Source organism: Trifolium pratense, linkage group LG5, assembly GCF_020283565.1.
Source record: "Trifolium pratense cultivar HEN17-A07 linkage group LG5, ARS_RC_1.1, whole genome shotgun sequence".
In the NCBI taxonomy this organism is placed as follows: Eukaryota; Viridiplantae; Streptophyta; class Magnoliopsida; order Fabales; family Fabaceae; genus Trifolium; species Trifolium pratense.
The window spans coordinates 11944851-11970909 of NC_060063.1; the positions used below are offsets into that span (position 1 = coordinate 11944851).

The window sequence follows — 26059 nt, forward strand, 5'->3', positions numbered from 1 at the left end:
AAAGTGATAGTTTATGGACTAAATTAACTGATTACTCAAAATTTCTCAATAGGCCTCCACATTTTTCTAGGCCCCCCAAATTTTCATTTTTACCTTTAAAATTGAGCTCAAAATGAATCAAGACAAAGTTCGGAGCATAGATTATGAACCAATTTTACATTAACACAATTCGAATTTTATATTTCAAACGATTCATTCCTTGTGTTGAGGAACTGAACAATTCTCTTACGATCTTATCACCACATTGCTTTGTTCAGTTGCAACAAAAAATGACGTCATTATTCTTAAGGTTAATATACACAACTCTCTCTGTTAATTCCACTCCCAATTTTGTTTCTTCCAATTCGTCGATTATACACTCAACCTTGAAAATTTCTCTTTAGTTCCATATGTCATCATCCTAAAGAGAAAATTTCTATAATTCATTGGCATCCTCTATATGAATCCTATCCAACCCATAGAATTTAACAAGATCAAAGATAGTGACTACAAACATGAAACGTTAGAAATGGTTCGAAATATAAAATTTGAACTGTGTGTCTGTGTCAATGTAAAATTGAATTGGAATCTACATTTCAAACTTTATCTTGGTTCGGAACATAAATTTCAAACTGAGTTGAAGATAAAAATAGAAATTTGGGGGTCTGGAAAAAAATGTGAGAAATTTTTAACAATGTGGAATTTTAATAGAGTCGGCAATCACTTATTCAGATTTTACATATCCATCGTTTTGAACTAATAGAAATTTTTTTTGGTGGAACAATCACATATAATATCGTGACTTTCGTTAGCTACATACAACTCTATATTACATATAAAAGCAGGATATCTATATTGTCTACGTGTAGGGTGAACTAAATCCTCGTTAAATTTTATTTTTCCGTTTGAGGGGGGCTCCCACATATTTTGCAGTACCCCCGGTAAATACTCCACCAATACCACGGAACATCGACATCGATATAGGTCCATTATGCTTTGATTATTATACTAAGCATACATGAAGCGACACAAATATGGATGAAAAGGAGGAAAACTTACAAACTTAGCAAAGCTCCTCAATAATTAGAACATTGAACAGGAATAAGAACACACAATAAGGGACTCCTATCAAAACCTAAAAGCCACAGTTTCTCAACACTATACTTATATACTAGTGGCTTGAAAATGATAAATATATATATATATAAATGCACTTCATTAGATGCTCATAGGACTTAAAGGATCATTGAGAGTTGCAATGGCTGTTCGGATCTTTATCTGCAATAGATCTTTCTCGTCTTCATTTGCCTGTGAAATGATAAAAGCAAAGGCAACACAAAATGCACATGTTAGTAATATATACTGGATAAGATTTGTCTAGGGACTAAAAATTTCACCATTAAGTTGAGTGTTCGGGATTTGAACAACCACTCCATATAAAATATTGTTAAACTCATGGGAAGCTATTTTTTGTTTAAATAAATTATACTGTATATTTTTTTTTGGTTTCTCACCACCAATTGAATATGTATTTTTTTTTTTTGGTTTTTCACCACCAGTTGAATCTGGTTCGGGGGTCGGTTCTGACATCAAGTGGTTCCAGTCCCCTCCCGATCGCAGTTGCGGGGGATCGAACCGCGGTCCTCCCTACCAAGTTCAGCGTCAATCACCACTGAACCAACTAACGATTGGTAAATTATACTGTATTTTATAGGAGTGTATATATATATATATATATAGAGAGAGAGAGAGAGAGAGAGCTTTATAGGAGTATATATGTTTTATAATACTTTTTTTTGGTTACAATATTTTATACTGTATTTTATAGGAGTGTATATATATATATATATATATATATATATATATAGATATATATATATATATTTTGACAGATCTCTATTTTTCTTTTTTTTCTTTTAACAATATAATACTATGACAGATCTCTTATAAAATAATAATAATAACGACACGCAAACGCGATGCATCTGAGAAATATAAAAATCAACAAAAGAAAAAAATATATTTAACAAAAATTTCACATTCTAGAAAGCTTTTACATTTTGTCGCTAACTACCTAATGCTAAGAATCAATCGATGTATGATTTTATATTGAATTCTTAAATCACAAAATCCTGTTACTTGATTTGGTTGCTATAAGTCTTTAATTTTTTTAAATAAGAAAAAAACAATTTTAAATAAGAAATAAATGAAATACTATACTATACTCCACATGATTTGATGAGAATCAAAATATTTATAGAAATTGAAATCATCTAAGTTGGGAGAAATACTTATATTGGAAGTCCAAGTAAATTATATATAGACACACTCACAATAAAAAAAATAAAAAAAATTAACCGATGTGACTTTTTCACTTTTCTTTTAATTTTTTTTTTTAACTTTTTTGTGGGCCTAAATTTGATGTCTATATTCTTATACTTATTTAAGCCCTTCTTCTAAGTTGGTGTGTGCTAGTACTAATACTAAAGTAGAATACTCAATATAACTAAGAAGTTATCTTTTTATCCATAGACAAAGCGACAAGTGTCACTAAAATTCAACCACACTTGAAATTTCAGATTTAAATTTGAACAAAAGACGTACAATATCATATCACTATATATGATCTAAATTTATAGACCAATCATGGTCACTATATGCAATAGTCAATTTCTATATGATTAAGATTGATCGATCAATTAGAATTAGTCACAAGCTAAACGACAATTATTTTTTAGCAGAATTGATCACATAATGTTCATATATGCAACGATTTCAACGACATTTTAGTGTGTGTGAGAGAAAGAGTGGCTTTGGTGGAAGTTCACACTATGCAATAATTATGTCCCTTACGATTTCCATTAATAGAATTTTAGAACTATAGTTTAGAAAATAAAAATAGTAACAAGAAGTGAAAAACGTGCGTGAAAAACATAACTTCGCCACAAGGTCAAAGTCACGCCGAATTTAACATGCTTACATGCAAATAGTAGTCATAGTACATAGTACACTTGTGCAGAAGAATGAGTAACACGTTTTCAAATTTATTACAATTCTAGTTTATGTCCCCTCTCATGATGCAAGGTACTACCCCTTCCTTTCTAGGAAAATAAACTTAGGGGAACCCTAGACTTAATACTTTTGAAAAGTAGATAAAGTTTGATGAGATTATTTGTTATGCATTAATAGTATAAAACATTTTTAGTCCCGTAAGTTTAGTTTGGTTGGCAGGGACATTGCATTATAAATGCAGGAGTCGGGGTTCGAACCCCGATCATCCCATTTATCCCACTACAAGAAAACAAGCAATTAGTGGCGGCCAAAAGCCCTCTAGAAGAGGCAAAATCCGCCACAAAGTCATAATTTACTGGCGACCAGCTGGCGGTCGCAAAACACCAGTAAATGTGGCGTTGGTAGCTTTACTGGCGGCCAAGACCGTCGCAAACTGTACTGGCGACGATTACTGGCGGTCTTGGCCGTCACAAGTGAGTAACGGTCATGTCAAGACCATAAGAATTACTGGCGGCCTTGACCGCCGCAAAATACAAGGGCGCGTAACTTTTGAATATTTTCTGGCGGCTTGGACCGCCATAAATGGCCAAAATTTTTGAATAATTAGTGACGGCCTGAGCCGCCACTAATGTTGTCTCAAATTAAAAAAAAAACGTTTTTAATTAATTATTTTGTTTTTAAAAACGTCTTTTTTAAGTTAAATAAAAAGTTTACTTTTTTTTAAGTAATTTGTTTATTAATTTATAAAACATCATTATTTATTATTTTTAAAAATTTGTGCCATTTTTTTATTTATATAAAACAGAATTATCATATAATATTTTTTTAAAAAATTAATAATTAAGTACATTAATTATATGACATAATTGTTTATTTTATTATTTTATAAAACATAATTATTTATTATTTTAAAAAACGTTTTTTTTTATTTAAATGAAAAATTACTTGTTTTAAGTAATTTGTTTATTAATTTATAAAACATCATTATTTATTATTTTAAAAAATATTTAACTTTTTTAAAATAAAAATTAAAACAAAATTAGTATATGACATGCACATGGTCAAGTTATTAAACATATACTATTCGGAAAAAAAATGAACTTTTTTTTTGTAAAACTAACATATTTTAATAATAACGAAAAAATTACTAAGTTTAAAAGATCACACAAACATTAAACACAAATTATCATCTAAATATAAACATCAAATATTAAAAAAAAAATACTTACACAAGTAAAGAACAAAAGTGAAATGATAAAGAGTTGGAGAATTTATAGAGATATGTTGGAGAATTTTTAGAGTGATAATGGATTGTGTAAAAGAGAGTATGGAGTGAATGAAATGTATATATAGATGGGGAGGGTGATATGGTCGAAGCTGGCTTGCAACTTATTGGCGGTCAAAACCGCCACAAAATCCTAGGAAATGACAACGGTATTTTTTTTTTGAATTTCAACAAGTTAGCGGCGGCCTAGGCCGCCAGTAATTCATGTTCCAGAAATCCAGGACGCGCCAGGTTGGTTCTCGCCTCGTTTGTGGCGGTCCAAGCCGCCAATAAATGTTGTGCGATCTTCAAGACGCGCCAGCTTTTTTTTTTTGAATTTTCCCCAACTTTGTGGCGGCCTAGACCGCCGCTAATTCCCAAGATAATTCCAGGCGGTCTGGACCGCCAGTAAATGCCTCCTCTCACACTTTTTGTGGCGGCCTGGACCGCCACTAACTCCAAAGGAAGTTATTGGCGGCCAGGACCGCCAGTAAATTCCTATACACATTAAAAAATATTATTTTTTAAGTTTGTGGCGGTTTTATATAATTATTGGGGGCTTAGGCCGCCAGTAAGCTACTGAGGGCCAAAACCGCCAGTAATTTCCGCCGGTAAATGAATGTTTTCTTGTAGTGTCCACCTTAAGGATGAAGTTTATAGCCACTAGGCTACGTACTTAACAAAAAAAAAATAAAACATTTTAAAATATGTATGTAATGAAATTATTTTTATAGGCTTGTTCTTAAAATATAGTCTCAAATGTCTACAAGTGATAATTTGATTGGATACATGTGCAAAATAGTTTTATATTGTTTGTATATATAAACTAAATCTGCATGTAATATGCAAGAATCAAAATACAGGCATTGATTCTCTCACCTATTCACCTAAAAAGTGAAATTCTAGCTACTAGATTACTTAAAAAGAAATTAATTAAAAATGTTTACAATGTTGTGAATTTATTAAAACGAGTTTAAAAGTCATTAATAACATTTTTGTGTCTCGTAAATATTTAGATGTATAACAATTTTGTTGCTCGTATATCAAATAACTATAATATACTCCATCCGGTCCCAAATATAAGAGAATGTTTACTTTTTAGATTCATTGAGAATCTAATGTATCTAGTCCATAATCATAACAAAATACATTAGATTCTCAATGAATCTAAAAAATAAATTTTCTCTTTGAATTTTTTAATCAATATATTAGGGTAAGGGATTGGATTTGATGTAGCTGTACTGTTATTTATGGTTTGATTGTTTTATGACTTTTATCTAGGTAGTGAGCGGCTAACTTTTATAATTTTATTTTATTCTCTTTGTCGATTAAAAAAAAAACTAAAAGTTATTTTAAACAATAATTTTTGTTTTTTGTCCCATGTCTTACACTCCAATTTTTTTTAATATAAAAATTGTCGTAAAATCAAACATAATAAAACTCGAGTTATTATATTCAATCTTTTATTTTTTAATAGAATAAATACATCGATCCTCAAATTTTGCCAAAAAAAAAATAAAATACATCCTTAAAATACGTAATACTATTTTATTGTGATTCAGCCATCCATTTTTCCATTAATAAAGTCACTATTTCTCGTTGTACCAAAAAAAAAAAGTCACTATTTCTCACTTGACTTAATTCTAACATTATGTGGTTTAGAGCCCTCTCATGATGACCTTTTTTTATTTTAGGGTTAATTATTGTTTCGAGACACTGTTTAAGAATTTTATTTAAAAAAATTATTTATTCAAATATAAAATATTTCAATTTTCAATGCATTAATTTCATATATTTTTATAAAATTTTCATAAAAATATACTATTTAAAATATTTAAAGAGTGTCATAGAATACTATTTAACATTTTTCTTTATTTTATATAAAAGATCTTCACTATTCTAATAAGTTAGAGCCCCTCATGATTGCCTTTTTATATATAAAAAATATTCATTAATCAAGTAATACTAATGGGTGTTCCATAATTATTTCCACTTTTGTAAAAGTGGCTATTGATTTTGAAGCATGTGGGCCCTCATTGTAGCTGTAATATTGTATTTTGTCTTTTATAATTCATAATTTTCGTGCTTGATAGTGAATATTTAAAAATTTAAAGAGACACTGTGGGAAGAATAAAGAAGTCTCGCATCAAAGATAGTATCTACATAAGTTAAGCAAAGAAGTTTACGTAGAGACTCTTTCGTATCAGATGTGAGATTTCTAATTTAATTTTTGGTAGCGTCTTTTTTTGTTACAAGTCGTTGGAAAAAATTACCTTTTTAGAAAAAATGTAGTTTTGCCAACGACTTGTAACAAAAAAGGCGCTGCCAAAAATCAAATTTCTTGTAATGACTCATGTCTATTATAATTGAGTTTGATGTGTAGATTTTAAATGATAGATATGTCGATGGAGGAAATTTGATCGCAGGTGGTTAAACAGTTTTTGGAAAGACTCTTATACCATTTTAAAATTGGGACTCGGGTCTAATTCAAGTATTCAACCCTACAAAACTGACTTGTAAGATAAGAATTATCTCGATCTATTTTATAAACACATGTAGAGACTATTTTACATTCAATGTAAGACTTCTTAACACCGAAACTATTAATTAACAATCCAGTCATATGAATAAATGGTTTAACAATAATTTTCTAATTTAAAATAATTTTGAATAGTTGAATAACAAGATAGATGTCTCATTAATTTGTTATGGATTTGAATTGTATACAGCCTTGCTGTCAGATAAATCATATTTAAAAAAGATTTATTTTTTTATTTTAAATTTCTTTGAAAAACAAAAGTAAGAAAGTGAAATTAAAGGATAGAAATTAACCTCAATGAAGACTGTCTTCAAAAGCCTGCCTGAAAAGGAAGTGATATTGGCTGTAATAATCTTAAGCTTCAAAGATTCAAACACTTCACACAATTTTACCATTGTGTCTGTCCTTTTGCTACATGTCAAGCTCACTACAATTGTATTCTCTCCCATGTATGTCACCCTAAGCTGCACTCCACCATATAATAAAAGTTCTCATAATCAATTACTTAATTTATAAATCTAAAGATATTATAAAATAATTTTAATGTTAATACCCCACATCAAATTCTTTAGCATCAATAATACAAGAGTGAGGTGATGCCTTTGTAATCTCTCTATTGTTTAATATTTTCTTCTTTTTTGGGTTTAGGTAGAGATAATGTGGATGACTTTGATTTGCTATTAGAATGAGGGGCCAAAATTCAAAAATAGAATACTAGTATATGAGGTCAATTTTATGGTGGACGTGCTAGTAAGATATAAATCGTTAGTATATTGTTATATTAATTATTTGGCAAAATTATACTGCAGGTCATTTATGTTATTTTTTTTATAATATTTTGGTCTTTTATATTTTTTTTGTAATACTATGGTCTTTATTGTTTTTTATTTGTAACATTTAGGTCCTTTAATTTTTATAAATAAATAAGATAAGGACCAAAGTACGTTACAAAAAAAAAGACTAAAGTGTTATAAATAAATAAAAAATAAAGGATCAAAGTGTTATAAATAAAAGATAAAGGACCAAAATCTTACAAAAAAAATAAAGGACCAAAGTGTTACAAAAAAATAAAATAAAAGACCTACAATGTAATTTTGCCTAGTTATTTTATACTTTATCAGAACTTGAATTCTGATCTCAAACTCTTTTAATCCTTAGTATCACTAGTTCAATCAGTTGAATTACTTGTTACATCTCATATGAAGCTGAAAATAATAAGGTGGATATATTTTTTTTTTATAGATAAATGTTAGCAATTTAGGGTCAACTGTAGATCTCATTATCAAAATGCTATGAACTGACTCTTGAATTATTTTTAAGAAGTCCATATTAAATAAACTTTGATCTAACAGTGTTTATATAAGATCTAGTTTGTGGTGATAGTCATTATTTAGTTTTATGCTATATACAGCATCCTAGGTGCATGTGTGGTTTTGCATCTTATACTCGTATTTGTTTATATTTATTGATCGATGTAGTATAATTAAAAAAAAAATGAAAAATTATTAAAAAAAAATAGAAAATGAAAAATTATTATTAATTAAAGTGACATTAATTAATGTTAGTTTACAATTGTCTCTAATATACTTCAACTTCGTCTTTTGAAATTATAAGATGAAATTTTTATCATGAAAATTTTGTTTGCTTATTAAAATAAATAGTTTATATATTTTGTACTATATGAGTTGGGTGAATCTAATATGAATCTTTAAAAAATAGTCCAAAAATGAATTCTTATCATTTTTAGTAAAAAAAAAAAAAGAATTTGATTCTAATAAAATATGGAGAGCAAATGTAAAAATAATAATTTTAATTTTAATTTTTTTTGGTTACCATGATATTTTGTTAGCGATGATTAATCTATGTCGGAGAACTTATGGACACATAAGGCAAGTTCTTCCTTTTCTAACCAAATTTTTTCGATATGTATGAATCAGGAATCGACTATTATCACTTGAACAAATTCTTTGTTGGTTAATAATTTTAAATCTTGTTCATATTAAAAACTCATGTATTTGAGTTGGAATATAATTTTTTACTATATTCATTCATTGTGATTCTTCTAGAAAAGCAAGAGAAATGTAATGATAGAGAAAGTGGGCCAATTAACCTCAAGGACTTCGATAGGAGAGTTTCTTGAATTGACAGAATCATATAATTGATCTGTTCTCTTCTTCTTGGACCTTAGCAACACAGGAAGCTCCTGATCATAATCATAATTTGGATTAATATTATTTGGCATCCCTAATTCAAGTTCCATTATCTCAGCTTGAATAATCTTCTCTTGCTCATGTAAGTGTTGTATGTACTCAATTGCATCCTTAATAATTGAAGCCTTATCCATCTAAAAAAGGTAATTTCCCAAAAATGTTAGAGACTAATCATTTCAAAGTACTTAATTAAACTCATACTGAGGGTCAATATTTTCCCAAAAATGTTATAGACAAAGTTCTGAAATTGAATTTCTAACTGCATATTTAAAAAAATTCAACTACCTATATTAAGTATCAACCATGTCATATTATATTAATTATTGACTCCGCAACAAAATATATGTATCTGGTATAAATATGAGCTAGATACATATTTTTGTTTTTTTAAGAGTGTGTCTCTAAAAATAGTAAGTATTAGATAGAACAGTACATGATTAAACAAGATAATATAGGATATGACAAAATTGCATAGGAGAAATAGAAAAAAAATATTTTTTATATTTGAAAATAAAATGAATATTTTTCATATTTTTTATAGTTGTATTATGGACAAAAAAATTATCTTATGGTTTAGTTAGTTATTTTTGTCCTCCATAACCAATTTCTGAATCAAACAGAGTATAAAAATCCAGCCTTCAATATTTTTAGCAGATCAAACGCACCCTTACAAAGAAATAGTACCCCTCATCCAAATAACTTACAAAAAAAAAACTATAGTAAAATTTCACCCAAAAATTCAGAACTAATTAATAATTAATGGGCCATCAAATTAATTAGTGATGTTTACCTTGCTAATGTTGGGGACCACTGCTCTAAGTGCAAAGAGTCTTTCATTAAGCTTCTTCCTTCTATTCCTTTCAGAAACAATGTTCTTAGATGAAGCTGCTGATGAAGCTGCACCATCAGGAGAGCTTGAATCATAGTATCCTGAAAAAGCTTCATCCAATCCCCAGCTGCCACCACAAAACCATATCTCAATTATCAACACTAGTTAATCACTTTACTTAATTGTAACAAACCGACCCTAATTCAAAGTTAATTAAAAAAAAAGAAGCTCAATTGAGGTCGCATCAACTGTATTAAACCACAATCCTTTGAAATATAAGGATTGTAACGCAAACACAACTAATAGTACGTAGGATATATTTTAAATCTAGCTCTAATCAATTTAATTTCACTAATTGTACCTCTAAATAATTTCGTTAATTAAGAAGTTTTTTTTTTATTTTAGTAAATTACCTGTCAAGTTCTTGAGTTTGGAGGAACATGTTGGTTTCCCAGTAATGCTTGTACTCATCACCAATATTCTCCATGGTTGTTAAAGTTGAAAATGAAGAAGAGAATATATATTAATTATATGATGATGAATATGATACTTTGTTGATTGAAGGAAATTTAAGGTACTTGATTTATTTGGTGTCTTTTGCTTTTCCTAGCTACTTTGTGTGTGTATATATAGTGTGATGGAATTTAGTCACGTGTTATTAAAACTTAGGATAAAAATAAAAAAAAGTAATTATTACTATGTACTATAGTAGTATGCTTTTATTCAACTTTGGAATTTTTGTGTTTGTTGCTTCCTAGAAAGATCCAAACCGTTCAATTAATAGTATAGTATAGCTGGTCAATGATACCGCGTCATAGGACATGGGGTGAATTGTAATATACTCTAACTACAGTTGTTATTCTAATTCCATGACTTAATTGAGTTTATTTTAAATTATATATTTATATCTCTTTCAACATTATTATTAATATGTACTCAAAACTTCAATCATGTTTGGTTATAAAAATAAAAATCAGTTGTTTATTTTAAGACTTGGTGGGTCCAAAGATTGATTAATATGAGAAACATAATCTTAATGTTCATCATTGAGCCGATAGGACTAATTTGTTCCGTATGGACTAATTCAACATAAAAATTGACAATAGAAATATTCAAATATGAGACATCGAAAGAAACATACTTCAAAATATAAATCTTCAACACTAGAGTTAAGTATTTAATTAGTTAGTGATTCGATTGTTACATATGAACAAATATATGTTAGGAGAAAAATCAACTAATTAAATGAATCTAAGTAAAGATTTAACTCTTGTAAAAAAAGTAAAGATTAAAATCTCTGTCTTCATGAGCGTAATTCAGTTGGTAAGGGACATCGCATATTATATGCAGGACCGAGGGGTCTGAATGCTACGTGAAGAACATAAGTCACATGAAGAAATAGACTGGACACCCCACTTATCCAACTTAATAGTAGAATTTCTAGCCACTAAACTATTTAACAAAAAATAAAAAAATCTCTCTAATTACACGTGAAGATACTTAGTAAGAAAATATACCTTGTAATCATATATATGAGAGATGCCAAGGATGTCTTTCAACTTAATTTTAGAAATACAATAGTATTAAAACATTGAATAAATTTTAATATTTTAAACTATAAACAATAAAGCGTAATTTTTTTTTCATACATGTAATGTAAGAAATTAAAAATGATTTTTTTATCAGAATAAATTAACTTAAAGATAATTACTTTAACAAATTAATTTATTTTTGAAATCATAATAAATCAAAGTCTAGGATTAGCTGGATGGCATTTGACATTAAATGATAAATTAACAATAATGAGAAATATTGAATTATTTGCAAACTACAATAAATCAATTTCCATACATGTAATGTGAATTTTTTTTTTTTAATAAATTAACTTAAAGATAATCATTCTTAAAGATAATCATTCCTTTAAAAAATTAAATTATTTTAGAAGTCATACTAAATCAAGTTCTGGGATTAGCTGAACGAAATTTAACATTAAATGATAAATAAACAACGAGGCATATTTAATTATTTGCAAAAAATAATAAACCAATTTCCATATATGTAATTAAAGAAATTAAAAAAGATTTTTTTATCAGAATATATATTAACTTAAAAGATAATATATTCTTGGCAAAGGAGCATTATTTTTTTTACATTGAATTAGCTACCATATAAGCCATGGACAAATGGGATTTGATGAAAACCTCTCGATCTAGAAAATATTTTAATCTAGTAAAAAGGTGCAGCATTTGAAAAAAGAGAACTGCGTATATTTAGCCACATCACAATATGATTTAATATAGAAATAATTTGACTATAAGATTACTCCTTCACACCCTATTTCAATGTGTGATTCCTTACTCTAAAGTCACAAACACATTCACCCTTTCATTCTCTCTTTTATCGTTTTATGGTTAAGCCATGTCGAGCCGAAGGAAAGGCCGAGGTCGCCAAAAGATTGAGATAAAAAAGATGAGCAATGAGAAACACCTGCAAGTGACTTTCTGGAAGCGCCGTAGCAGGCTCTTCAAGAAAGCTAGTGAACTTTGCACTCTTTGTGGTGCAGATGTTGCACTCATTTTATTTTCTCCTGGTGAGAAGGTATTTTCTTTTGGTCATCCCAATGTTCATACAGTCATAGATCGTTACCTCTCGCTCGTCCCACCTCAAAACAGTAGAACCATGCAATTCATTGAGGCTCAACGTAGCGCCAACGTGAATGAGCTCAATGCTCAGTTGACTATGTTCAACAACACACTAGACCTCGAGAAGAGGCGTAATGATGAGCTGAATCAGATGCTCAAGATGAATCAGGCTCAACATTGGTGGGCTTGTCCCATTGATGGGATGAACAAAGATGAACTTGAAATATTCAAGAAATCTTTGGAGGATTTGAAGATACTTGTTGCTTAACAAGCTCAACAGGCTCAATTTTTTGAGACACAATTTTTTCAGAATCTCTTGTTCCAACCTCATTTGTTTGGCTTCAACAATATGGGAGGCCAAGGAGGATATGGACCCTCTGGATTCTTTTGATCTGAGGGTGTAGATGCACCTTATATGCCCTTAATCATTGAATTATATTTAGAATTTTATGTTTCATGTTGTTTTTATTTAATTCAATTACTGCACACAGACTTAACTAGTTTCATGTATGTGATTTGGTTAAGACTGAATGTTAGTGTTATGGGGATTTTTGTTGTCTTTGTTATATGTATTGTAGAGGTGTTGCATTCGGTATTACTTGAATAAAAAGGGCATCTTATTTATTTATATAAACAAGATAATGAGTTCATCCATTGGTTTCCGTAATTTTCTTTCCTTCCACTTTCTTTCCTTCAAACCAAACAAATAGTGAGTTTTGGTTTTCGTACTTGTAAAATAAAATCACTTGTTTTGACCCCTACAAAAAAAATTATTTTGTTTTTAGTCCCTAATGGGAAAAAATTTGACATTTTTATAACATAATATGGACTTATATAGGTTTAACATGATATATAGACATAATACAGACCATTTTGAACATAATATTGACATTAACATGTCAAAATTTTGTTCATTAGGGACTAAAAACAAAAGAAAAAATTGTACGAATGAAAACAAGTGATTTTATTTTATAGGGATGAAAACTAAAACTCACTATAAAAGTAGGGACTCAAAACATATTTTACCCTTTAATTAATACACCGTGGACAACACGAGTGACTCATACGCCTTTTTTGTTGTCAGGTAGTTTAATAGTTAGAAATTTTATCCTTGAGATGAATATGTGGGGTGTCTGAGATTCGAACTTCGGTCCTTACATATAAAATATGATATTCCTACTAACTGAGTTAAGTTCATGGGAGAAGTCACCTTATTTATCAACAATTGATATTACTAACTTTATTCTCCGAACTTAGTGTGTGTGAGAGAGAGAGATATTAATTTTGTATGGTGTATGTAACAAGGATAAATTTAGAGAATTACTTTGTAATCCTACCAGTTACTCGCGCGCCCTTCGCGTTTATCATTTTATCTTTCTGCTACTTAAGTAGTGAACATTATAAAAATTCTGGCAGAGTGGCAGGGTGTTTTTCCCTCAAAATTTCTCATTTTTATAACGTCATCTATACTTAAGTAACTGACGTTATAAAAATCTTGATAGGATGTTTTTGGCTCAAAAATCTCATTTTTATAACGTCCGCTACTTAAGTAGCGGATGTCATGACGTTATAAATGAGATTTTTGAGAAAAAAAACCCTCCTACATATAATCCGCTACTTAAATAGCGGACCAAATAGAAACATATTGGTAATTTTATAGGACGCGTCCCAGAATTTTTTGATGACAAAAGTAACTCCCTAAATTTAAAAGTAAGCCCAAGATATGAGGCCCACCAGGCCCAACTAGGCAGTTAGTATTGTCATCGTCTCGTCATTAACAATAACAATCAAACACTGATCAACAGAGAGAGTGTGATTTACAGCAAAAAAAAAAAAAAAGTAATAATGTAAGAAAAAACGAAGAAGAAGAAAGAAAATGGATTCTCAGAACACAACAACAGAAAAAAACTGGAAACACTCTCTTCTCTATCTAATCTTCATCATTTCAATTCTTCACCTTACAAATCAAACAAATTTCTCACGTAAATTAATTCTCGGCAACGAAACAGTGCGTATCAAGAAGAATCCAGAACTTCCTCTCCGGTTCCGTTCCGACGGTACCTTCAAAATCCTCCAAGTTCGTTCCTCTACTTCTAAGGCATAAAAATCTTGATTATTCAGATTTTAATATAATTAATTAATTTTGTTTAATTTGTTTATGTATAGGTTGCTGATATGCATTATGGAAATGGAATAACGAGGTGTAGAGATGTGTTAGCTTCTGAATTTGAGTTTTGTTCTGATCTCAATACTACTCAATTTTTGAAGCGTGTTATTGAGGATGAAAGTCCTGATTTTCTTGCATTTACTGGTAATTAATTAGTTAGTTAATTATCTATTGATCTGAGTTCATTTACTTATTTTTGGCTTGTTCCGGATTTTTTTTTTTTTTTTGAATTTTCAAGTTATAGATTTTGACTCTGTTTAGCAAAAACATAGCAGATAACTGATAAGATAGTTTATAGCGGATAGTTTATAGTGAATAACTTATAAGTTAGTTTATAAAAGATAAGTTTGATTGAATTTGTTGAATTAGGCTCTATTTGGTAAAAATATAGCGGACTAACTTATAGTCGATGAACTTATGGCGAATAAGGCAGCTGATTGAATTTGTAGTGTTTGATAAAATTAGCTGTTGAATTATTATTTTTAGGTGTTTTCAAGTAAGATGATAGACGCAAAGTTGAAAAATAAAATGATAAGCTATAAGTTTTAAGATAATTGAATTAGCTTATCAAATAAGCTATAAGCTCATAAGAAAATGATAGTTATCAAATTGATATTTTTAATCATGAGTTTACAAGCTAGAAGAATAAAAAAGTGTGTATTATCAAACAGATCATATTACCTATATAAAAAAAAAAGGATTAATTAGTCTATTGGTCCCTTAAAAACATTTTAGGTTTCACAATGGTCCCTTAAAGAAAAAAAAAGTCCGGATTGGTCCCTTAAAGACATATATGTTTGCCATATTGGTCCTTTTCGTTAAATTTTAACTCCAAATATAACAAAAAATTCCACTGGTTAAAATTTTAAAAATCAATAAGGTTTTTGGTGGACCACTTACACTTAATGACATCCACAATTCAGTCAACTAAAACTAACGTTTTTTATAAAAAATTGACAGAAAGGACCAATTGAGAAACATACGTGTCTTTAAGGGACCAATCCAGACCTTTTTTTCTTTAAGGGACCATTGCGAAACTTAAAATATCTTTAAGGGACCAAAAGACTAATTAGGCCAAAAAAAAAAAAACAGATCATATTGGTTCTGAATATCCTGATTTGATTGCATTTACCGGTAATTTATTAGAGTACTTAATGATTTCAGTTCATTTATTTGATTTTGGCTTGTTCTGGTTTTTGTTTCCTTGTTTGTTAGTTTTCAGTTTTGGACTTATTGTGCTGCATTTATTTTCTTTTCTTGGGATTTTATTTATGGATAGTAAAGTAGCATAATTAGTAGTGGCATATGGCTATATTTTTGTGTTTATGTGATTGTATATCTTGTTCTGGTAGTATGGTATATAAATGGATAGTGTGACCATAATAGAAAAGAGACTAAAACAAGTGAAGAATTAACTATAACGGATAGTTCAAGGTTATATTACATACTCTTTAGATAGGATTGGACCGGATGGTTCAACAGGTGGAACTAGAACGGCCCAATCTTTTAGTTGGTTCAACTACAATTGAAGCATAGAATTGGATCGACCTGAATTGAACGGTGGTTCAACCATTTATTTTTTTATATTTATAAAAAACATATTAAACACTTATTTATTTATTAGTCATCGACTGAACTAATTGAACTATGATGCTAAGCTATGAAGCACGGAAACTCCTTGGATTCAGCGTGTCCCAGTGTCGGACATGGCTCGGTGTCTGACACCGATACGACATCGACACTTATGCTTGCATTGAATTATGTCAACTATATCTAAAGAAGGTATGGATAAACCTCTATATTCTTCGAGGTATGTAAAAAGGATGAAAAACCTAACCAACAGGAATACAGGATGAATTTGTTCAGAAATTGAACTATAATGATAGTAATGTGAATTAAAAGCAGGTCATTGGAGTGCATTTACTTAGTGAACCTATTAGATTTGTAGTTGCTTATTTAGAAAATCATATTCCTTAACTAGATAGAAGTAAAGATAAAAATAGAATTCTTATTCAACCTATTAGATTCGTCTTGGACTACAATAAAAATGACCAAATGAAATAGAATAAAAATGGGTTCTAGCTTAGGATACACTTATTGAATTCAAGCTCTTGCATTTGCACCTTGATGGACCCACTTTTTTTCTTCAAAATAACATTTAAACCATTCTTGAGCTGAAAATAAATTCTTCTTGCTTATTTCTGTATAAATGAAACTATACCAATACGATCTAAGTGTTTGAGTGCTAGTAGTTATCGTGCTTTACTCAAGGTTGAATCGTTAGAATAGTACTCGTGTTTGATCCTTGGCATTTTTAATGTTTAGTAGCCATGTGATATTTGACTGGGGTTATTATATGATAGTTGTGTTTTATGTTTTCTGAATGTGCCTCATTAACATGGATTCAGTTCTTGATATTAGGAGATAATATATTTGGATCAAGCAGTCCTGATGCTGCAGAATCTATGTTTAAAGCATTTGGTCCTGCCATGGAATCAGGACTTCCTTGGGCTGCAATTTTGGGAAACCATGACCAAGAATCAACTTTGAATCGTGAAGAATTAATGACCTTAATCTCCCTTATGGACTATTCAGTCTCCCAGATCAATCCATCAGCTGATAGTCTTACTGATTCTGCTACTGGGCGCATGATCTCTAAAATTGATGGCTTCGGAAATTATAACCTAAGAGTTTATGGTGCCCCAGGTTCAATGCTTGCAAACAACAGTGTTTTGAATCTTTTCTTTCTTGACAGTGGTGACCGGGTTGTTTATCAGGGAATTCGAACTTATGGATGGATCAAAGACTCCCAACTTCAATGGCTGCGTCATGTTTCTCGAGAACTCCAGGTAATAACAAAATTTTAAAACTGTCATGGGTAGTTAAGTTAGCCCCTTGTTCTAATAAAAGAAATACTAAAAGGTGTATCTTCAAATTTAATACATGATAAGGATTCACGACTTTGTCTGATCCATGTAAGTAAACTTACCCGCTTCCGCTTAATGGGATATCACTTTGTTATGATTGTTATCTAGTTATGCAACCTAACACTACAATTAAAGATGTGTTAATCATAGTAATTTGATGATGATTATGAAGATGCTAAAAATATTTCTTTCCAAATACTACATTTTTTATATGCTTCCTAACCATGATTGTCTTCATTGACTTAGATTTGTGAATTAGTTTCTGTAAACAGATAAACTTTTAATCCTTTTCTTTTATAGGAAGTGAGTTTTTATATTTTTGCTATGATTATATTTTGTATCGGGAGTTTGAAATAAATTGTGGTATCTAGGTATACTATGTAGTATTTCTTAATTTGTATAAAAGAAAAATTGCCCTCATGGAGTGGAGTGAACTACGTGGGAAAAATGATATTTGACCTTAGGGGGAAAAAAAAAAAGTAGCTTGCGCATGTTGGATATGGAAGCAATTTTTTCTCTGAAACGAATAAGTATGGATTGAATGCACGCTTAAATGGGTGAAATCATCAGAGTTTTTCAACAACATGCCATTTTTGTCTTAAAATTGCAGTACACAGAAGAAATAACTATATTAGGTGGGGCAGATAGTAATGGTTGCCTTAAGTTGAATATTTTTCACTTCTTGTTTTTGGCTTTCACCCTTATTAACCTACCTCCTCAGAATAATTAAAATCCCAAAAAAATGGCTAAATCTGTTGAACGTAATGAGAATATGAAATTAATGTTAATCATTTTTATCATACTTCTGTTATTTGTGGTTTCTTTTCCCTCGAGGGAGGTTTCCCGATTCCCACATCCCATTAACATCTTGCAGGTCACACACTAACAGGGACAAGAGACTGATGCTACTTATCCAATCAAAACACCGGCACTTGCATTTTTCCATATTCCTATTCCAGAAATTCGGCAGCTGTTTTATAAAGAGATTATAGGGAAATTTCAAGAGGGTGTAGCTTGTTCTCGGGTGAACTCAGCAGTATTGCAAACCTTTGTCTCCATGGGAGATGTGAAGGCCGTGTTCATAGGCCACGACCACACCAATGACTTCTGTGGGAAGTTGGATGAGATATGGTTTTGTTACGGCAGTGGAATCGGTTACCATGGATATGGAAAAGCTGGGTGGCCAAGGAGAGCAAGAATTATACAGGCTGAACTTCAGAAGGGAAAAAAGTCATGGACAAATGTGCAGAGAATTATGACTTGGAAACGACTTGATGATGAGAAAATGAGCAAAATTGATGAACAAGTCCTATGGGATCGATTGCTTTCTAGATGATCATTGCACTATTACTCTGCTTCCTTAGGCACTCACAAGACATGCACTGAACACAATACAAATGCCGACACATAGATCACCGTAATGATTTTAGAAAATAGAAATGATTGTATGTAGTTACAAATGTCAATGTCGTGTTGGACAATGACACATGTGAGATACCCGGACACGTCTCCAATTTGAAGTGTTTTTATTTTTATTTGTGTCTCCAATTTTTTATTTTTATTTTGTTCATTTTAATTTGCTGACCATCTTGCAAGTTGCAACCAAGGTTGATGGAAGTGTTTAGGTCCATCGTCATGCTTAACACTCATTGAATTGTTAGAGAATGCTTTTTTTTTTTGACAAAGAATTGTTAGAGAATGTTAGAATCCGTAAATTCTATGATTTCATGAAACTAGAAACTAGAAACTAGTCTCGTATTTGTGGTCATTTAAATTGTTTGCCATGTCTGTACCAAAAAAAATAAAATTGTTTGCCATTTTTTTAGGTGAATTAAGAGCATTATGAGATATTATAATGACTAGTAGATATCAGAGAGAGACATCTAGTAACACTAATCCTATATCTCTTTGCTCATATATATATAATATAAAAAAAGGGGAAACTATACAAAGTGGGGGACCAAACCTTACCCAGATAAAAAGCAAAAGAAAGAGAAATAAAAGAACAGAAATAGTCCTCAATGAGGAGATGAGGCAAGGTTTTCCACAAAAGAAAACCTCTAGATCTATCAAACACCAAGAGAAGTCGACTAGCCATACTTCCATATTCGACTATAAAACTCCAAGAAGGGATCATGGAGAATATCGTGGAGATGGACCCCTAGATCGGGTAGTATTGCACAAGACCGTAAAGTAGAAGAAAACATCGAGTGAGGGTGTTTGGTTGGAGACTGCTGCAAGATCGCCTCTCAATAAGAGTGGATTTGTGGCAAAGAAGTGTTGTTATAAGAGATGTGTAACAACAATGTTGTGTTGTTTTGCAGAAATCGAAACACATAATCAATTGTTTTTTACTTGTGATAAAGCTAGGAAGTTTTGGAAGGCTATTTTTATTTGGCTCAATTAGTAGAAATATGCTCTTTAGGCCTCTTAAGTTGCATCCAAGCTCCTCAAAATTCCATTTTTACACATAAATTCAGTTTGAAAGTTACGTTCCGAACATGTTAGTTCGGGACGTAACTACCGAGCCAATATCACATTAATCCAATTCGGAATGTATCTTCCGATCCCACTCTTCAAATATAAAAATGTAACCTACCATTCTTCATTCACTTATATAACACCATGCCTAATCCTTAGAACAACACTAAATTCTAAAACAAATACAGGGAAAACAAAACTGACGAAAACTACACCCAACAACAATCTAAGTTTGGAAGGTAATTTCCAAACTTAATTGAAAGAACGAAATTTTGGGGGGGCTTGGGAGCAAATTGGAGGGCTTAAGAGCAAATTTCCAAAGTATGTTTCTTCATTGCAGCACACCGGTTGAAATATGATCAAAACAAACTTTATGCAAACCCGAATTAACTCAGAAAACTCCTGCTCTGCACATCGATTCGAATGACACCAAGAACTGGAGCACCATGCTGCAAAGCATTGGAAATAGAGTGTCATCACCTTGTTAAACAACTCAACAAATCCCACATTTATTTGGATATTGGTAGGCGTGGAATGTCAAGCGAGTGACGATGCTAAGGACTATAGTCTTATATTTATTTTAATGCTTGATTAAAAATGTAAACAAAAGCTAGCAACTTCAATGTATTGGTTATCAACTTATCATGTTGTAGATTTAGATCACAGTGATGGAAGGTTCCAATGAAAATATTATCATAATCTCAATATATCAAATTTTTTATATTATTATTGTTATTATTATAATTATTGTTTAGAAAGCTTGCAATATAACTTCGGAATCTAACAATCTTACATTCAAATTGAATATAATGTATATATCCTGAAGTTGCTGCAACAATAAAAAACAAAGAGTGCTTCAACATCAATAACATTAAAATATTTAAATGTTGTGAATTCGTCAATAAAATCACACCAATAAAAGAACTTGATGTGTGGAGCAATAGAACGGCAACCAAATAATTAAGCGGAATAAGCAATAATAATAATAACCGATAAAAGATAAACGAGAAGAAAGAACACGATAATTTGTTTACCCAGTTCGGTCCAATAATGACCTAGTCTGGGGGAGAGAGCAGCCCCTCCGTTCCACTATATCAATGAGTAACTTTACAAGAAATTCCCAAATTGGGTTACAAGAATTAATCCTAATTCTACCCAAAACCCGAATCTCTTCCCGTGGCCAAGAGACTCAATTTGATAAGTGTTTCCCAAGGTGTACCACAAAGATAGTTCGTCCACCCTAGAGTTGTACCAAGAGAAAAAACCCTTTTTTCCTCTCTAAGACTTTAGCCCTTGTGTGGTGGCAAACTCTAATCCTTGCCTCTACATCTCTACTCTCTTTCTCTCTCTCTCTCTCTCTCTCAATTTTTCTATGAATAAAGCACTCCCTATTTATAGAAAAATACATGCCAAAAAATTAGTAACAAATCTGTTTTAAAATAAAACAAATCCAAGTCAGAATATCTTCCAAGAATTTTTTTTTTTTTTTTTTCTTCAAAAAATCTTCAAAACATCAAAGATACAAAAAGATTCAACAAAATTTTTTCTGACTTCTTGTAACTGAGATTTCAAGGCATATCCAACATTAAATGTTGACACAACTAACATGCCTTGGTTTTCATCATCCCTTAATAACCACTAACATACTCCTATAAATAAATAAAGTCAGATAATGTACTTCACACTGATTTTTCTCCTCAATCGTCATCAATTACTTAATAATTTCTTTCTTCTGATGGACCTTCACCTTCAAGGTTATTATGATCCTACCAATGAAAAAAATTTGCACTTGTTAATAGCACCACCATAATATCTATAAAAATAAATATGTTCATAAAATGGAATTTTATGAATATAATAAAATGAAATTTACATCGGCCATATATCTAGACAACAATGAATCTTAACACACATTGTAGTATGCGACGACGTTTATAGGACCAGACATGCAACTGGATATAGATCAAGCCTAAGTTAGACTTCGATATAATGTCAGAATCGTGAAAAGATTGCGCCTAAATAAACCCTAAAAGCTAGGTCAAGGTATTATGAATAGTGTAATTAATCACAGATCATAGAAAATAGTTGTATGTTTGAATTTCACTCGCTACAAAACTACCGTAGTCTCTATTTGATTGGTGCAAAACATTAAAAAATTATCACTTTAATCAAAAGTTAACTTACATCGTCTAAAAATTTGAGAGCATCTGGGAATACTTCATCTTTAATTATCCCTGCAATCTACAATTTAAAGTGAAAATCAGAGAGGCAATATGGTAGAAAACAAACCAAGGTACATCAATGGAAAATATGTATGTGATACAAATGATTTTTCAAGAAACCAATGAAATATACCTTATCTTCAAAAATCAGTTCATCTTTCTCCATTGTGCTATAGAACCAATGAAAGAAACTGCATTTATTTGCATACCATACCATGATTAATTATTTATTTCATATGGTTCAATAACTCAAGTAGATATAACTAATCAGTGTTTATTCATCATGTGCTAGTTGATAAACTTAATTACAATTGCTAATAAGTAACAAATGTTTTTCTTTTATAAATTAAATAAAAATATAAAAAACAAAACATTTGAAGTTCTAATGAGTATAATAAATTGTTTTGAGTAGCTTCTCTTAAAAATCATTCTTGAATATAACGGTTTTTCATTAAAAAAACAGTTAGATTTATTCCAAAAATAACTTATTTTTCGTAATTGCTTTAATCGCTATTTTGTGTAGAAACAAACATAATTGGACACCAACCTCAGATTGGAAGTAGACAATCCTTCATTGTTGTGATCAATTTTGTCCGGAATTCCCTTCATGTTTTAAAAAATAAATAAATCAATAAAATGAAAAAGAAAATGCAGATAGATGAAGATAAAAAATAAAAGCAGCTTACTTTGTTAGGTTTCCAGTCAATTTTTGTAGAGTTAATGCTTACTAATTCACCATCTTCATTGTAGGTAAAAGTCTTTTTCAGATTGGTATTACTAAAATAGTCATTAGTTTGAAAAACCTAAAGCAAAAAATAAAAATAAATGAATGATTTAAATTAAAATATAAATTTTCTAGAACTTAAATGTAATAGACTCAAGGAAAAGAGAAGAAGCAACTCACAAAATCGATTGAATGACCAGCTTCAAATTTGTCAACCTCAATGGAACTTAAGAACTCGAAAATCTATTAAAAAAAAGATCATTTGTCATTTGAATTACTCGTAAGATATATGTGACTAAATTGAACAACACTCAACACCGTAGTTATCGAATCAAGATTAAAATCGAGTATCGAATCTTATAACGAATCATGAATCAAATCGTATTATAATTAGCAAGATACACAACAATAAAATTATGAAATTTACAGTGTATACGGATATAAGAAAAAATTAATAGCACACATAAAAGAAGCCAAACCTTTTTATCTGTGTTGTTCAATTGTTTGCTTAGAGTTTTATTGTTCAGAAACTGCACAAAGATAAAATAGAATACACAACCATAAAAAAAAAATAAAAAAAAAATGAATCTCAAAGTTAAATAAATAAATAACTTACAACAGTAAGCCAAAAGTTCGGAATCGTCTTAATTACTTCATTCCTTTTTTCATACAAAGGAGTCATTATCGACCGATGGTGCTCAACCTCCTTTCGAATAAGATCAGCTTTCTGTTTCTTAATTTTCTAAATTTATCACACAACACATAAACAAATAGGTCAATTAGAATCCCAATCTTTACTATTTTTTATGTCACAAGCCTCAAAGAATGCTTAATGGTACTTATATATTACCCTCAAAATGAATTTCTACATCAAGATTCAAGATCATAAATCAAACCAATTTCAAAAAGTTTGAATACATTTTGGAAACATGTAGTAATGAATATAGTAACTATTTAAACTAAATATATATGTCAAATTAGAGGCTATATAATGGAAAATTGGATACCTTCTCTAGTCTTTCTTTGCATAGCTTGATCATATCAGAATCCATTTTCTTTCTTTGATTATTGTCCGTGACTGGGACCAGAGGTTGTTTGGAAGCTACAAATTTGAAGGAGAAGATGGTCCTGCTGCCGTTTTGCCTCTTTTCTTTCCAGCCTGTATTTTGATATCAATTTTTCATTCAATTTATAGTCCAAAATTAGGTTAAGAGATGTTTTATGTCCAATGGTTAGTATCCTTTGGTTAGCTTTCAACATTTCCCTTTTCATGCTTAAATATTCTGCTTTTCGATTTCTCTCTTTTCAAAATCTGTTTCTTACTTCTTTCAGTATGCTTGCAAGCTGTTTCTATGGGTTTGTTTTAATTTGAACCGTCAAAAGATTTATTGCAATATTTTTTTTTGCTTTCACCTCAGTTTAATCTGGTTCGGGAGTGCGTTATGATGTGGTTCCAGCCTCTTCCCATTTACAGTTGCATCGAACCGTGATTCTCTCTATCAAGTTCAACGTCAATCACTACTAAACAGAGGCTGACTCAGACATTAATTTCCGGTGTGGCTAAATTTTTTAGGCATTATTGAAAAAATTCATCGTTATCTTAATAATTCAGTTAAACAACGAACAACATATAAAATTATTATTAATACAATTAACAAACTAACATATTATATCTAGAAAAGCACAAAATTTCTATTCGAAAAAAGAAACGACTATAAATTATTGAATATATGTGAAATCATACATATTACTATTATTTAATACATCTCAATATTCTAACCATAATATATAGACCCAAAATTTTACTAGCTTATAGTTTATTTTAATAAACTAATTCAATTAGCTTATAACTTATTAATTTTTATTCCAAGTTTACCCATATCTACTTACTTGAAAAAATTAAACCTATTGTTTATGTGATTTCATATTTATATGTCACAATCGTTAATTTTACTTAATACTACGAAAATTCAAATATTTTTCACAAACAAAGTTAAAGTTGATTATTATACAATTAAAGTACATAACTTAAAATAATACACTATGTATAACCAAAGAATTGAAATCATTAATAGTGGACTATAAACTAATATTTGCACTAATATTTAAACTAATATGTATCGAGAGACTACAATCATTAATAATAAACTCTAAACTAATATTTACATCAATAGTTGTACGAATATGTGTACAGAATAATTTCAAATTATTTATAAAATTATTATTATTTTTAAAAAATATTTGGGCTAGGCTGGTGTGGCTATAACCACACCAAGCCTCACACAGGTCCGCCCCTGCTACTAAACCAATTGACGATCGATAGATTTATTACAACTTTATTACAACCAATATAGTGGTGCCATTGCTGTATTACAATTTTTTTTCTTTTTCACCACCATTATCTAGCCCACTGACCCGCTTAATTTGATTTGGATGTCAGTTCTGGAATCAAATGGTTTCAACCCTCTTCCAATCACAGTCGCAGACATCGAATCGTGGTCTTCTTTATCAAATTCAATGTCAATCACCACTGAACCAACTAGTAGTGATGTATTACAATTTTCTTTTTTAGTCTAAGTTAGCCAACTTGCTAGAAATTCCAATGATATAATAATACTCCCTCCGGACACAAAAAATCACGTTTTAGGTTCATTTAAAAAGTAATGTATCTGGTCTATATTATTGACCATATACATTACTTTTTCAATAACCTAAAAAGTGAATTTTTGCTTATAATTGTGTCCGGAGGAAGTATATTACAACTTTATTCCACGGATAAAATTTTAGTTGTGTACCTGCTAAATTATGTTTCATTACTACTAACCATGCTTATGTGAACTTGGCATAGCTTCTTTTACTTTGTCATCTTGTGTTGGGTTATTATAACATTGTCAACCAACTTAGTTTCAATTACAACCCAACTTCAAGTTACTATTTCTTCCAAATACAACGAGACAATTTCAATAAGTACTATCATATACATCATAATAAATAAATTATACTTGGGACTAAATATGCTATTATATACGAAACAAATTATAACTGATAAAAATTTAAGATAAC

The 26059-nt window shown here is 30.3% G+C and overlaps 3 protein-coding genes and 1 pseudogene across 6 annotated transcripts; 2 read left to right on the forward strand and 2 right to left on the reverse strand.

Moving 5' to 3' along the window:
• Positions 1-736: 736 nt before the first annotated feature.
• On the reverse strand, positions 737-10442 carry LOC123884549 (transcription factor bHLH35). Its single transcript, XM_045933664.1, has 5 exons — positions 10247-10442; positions 9795-9960; positions 8905-9138; positions 7088-7258; positions 737-1287 (listed from the first exon to the last, which is right to left on the reverse strand). The coding sequence occupies exons 1-5, from the start codon at positions 10318-10320 to the stop codon at positions 1198-1200; spliced, it is 735 nt and encodes a 244-aa protein (XP_045789620.1). The 5' UTR covers positions 10321-10442; the 3' UTR covers positions 737-1197.
• Positions 10443-12251: 1809 nt separating this feature from the next.
• LOC123884550 lies at positions 12252-12866 on the forward strand (annotated as a pseudogene).
• Positions 12867-14260: 1394 nt separating this feature from the next.
• LOC123884551 (probable inactive purple acid phosphatase 28) lies at positions 14261-19302 on the forward strand. Its single transcript, XM_045933665.1, has 4 exons — positions 14261-14552; positions 14642-14786; positions 17064-17491; positions 18459-19302. The coding sequence occupies exons 1-4, from the start codon at positions 14352-14354 to the stop codon at positions 18903-18905; spliced, it is 1221 nt and encodes a 406-aa protein (XP_045789621.1). The 5' UTR covers positions 14261-14351; the 3' UTR covers positions 18906-19302.
• Positions 19303-20026: 724 nt separating this feature from the next.
• Positions 20027-24238, reverse strand: LOC123884552 (NAP1-related protein 2-like). Of its 4 annotated transcripts, none has more exons than XM_045933667.1 (10): positions 24004-24238; positions 23613-23738; positions 23476-23526; positions 23177-23239; positions 22959-23075; positions 22820-22875; positions 22406-22463; positions 22235-22291; positions 21747-21816; positions 20027-20499 (listed from the first exon to the last, which is right to left on the reverse strand). In XM_045933667.1, the coding sequence occupies exons 1-9, from the start codon at positions 24046-24048 to the stop codon at positions 21766-21768; spliced, it is 624 nt and encodes a 207-aa protein (XP_045789623.1). In that variant the 5' UTR covers positions 24049-24238; the 3' UTR covers positions 20027-20499; positions 21747-21765. The 4 variants fall into 4 exon arrangements, with proteins under 4 accessions (XP_045789623.1, XP_045789624.1, XP_045789622.1 ...); XM_045933668.1 differs by having other exon boundaries at positions 21729-21816; XM_045933666.1 differs by lacking the exon at positions 20027-20499 and having other exon boundaries at positions 21653-21816.
• Between the last annotated feature and the right edge of the window lie 1821 nt (positions 24239-26059).

Bases quoted from the DNA above. Each gene is read 5' to 3' on its own strand.
- LOC123884549 (XM_045933664.1), bottom strand. From the start codon at position 10,320: ATGGAGAATATTGGTGATGAGTACAAGCATTACTGGGAAACCAACATG. The intron at 9,961-10,246 runs GTAATTTACTAA...TTGTGGTGGCAG, and splicing joins CAAACTCAAGAACTTGACAG to CTGGGGATTGGATGAAGCTT. The intron at 7,259-8,904 runs GTTAATTGGCCC...GGTGGAGTGCAG, and splicing joins CTCCTATCGAAGTCCTTGAG to CTTAGGGTGACATACATGGG.
- LOC123884551 (XM_045933665.1), top strand. From the start codon at position 14,352: ATGGATTCTCAGAACACAACAACAGAAAAAAACTGGAAACACTCTCTT. The intron at 14,787-17,063 runs GTAATTAATTAG...TCTTGATATTAG, and splicing joins TGATTTTCTTGCATTTACTG to GAGATAATATATTTGGATCA. The intron at 17,492-18,458 runs GTAATAACAAAA...ACACACTAACAG, and splicing joins ATGTTTCTCGAGAACTCCAG to GGACAAGAGACTGATGCTAC.
- LOC123884552 (XM_045933667.1), bottom strand. From the start codon at position 24,048: ATGGATTCTGATATGATCAAGCTATGCAAAGAAAGACTAGAGAAG. The intron at 23,240-23,475 runs GTTTGGCTTCTT...TTTTTTTAATAG, and splicing joins TGAACAACACAGATAAAAAG to ATTTTCGAGTTCTTAAGTTC. The intron at 22,464-22,819 runs GTTGGTGTCCAA...AAATAAATGCAG, and splicing joins TTGTCTACTTCCAATCTGAG to TTTCTTTCATTGGTTCTATA.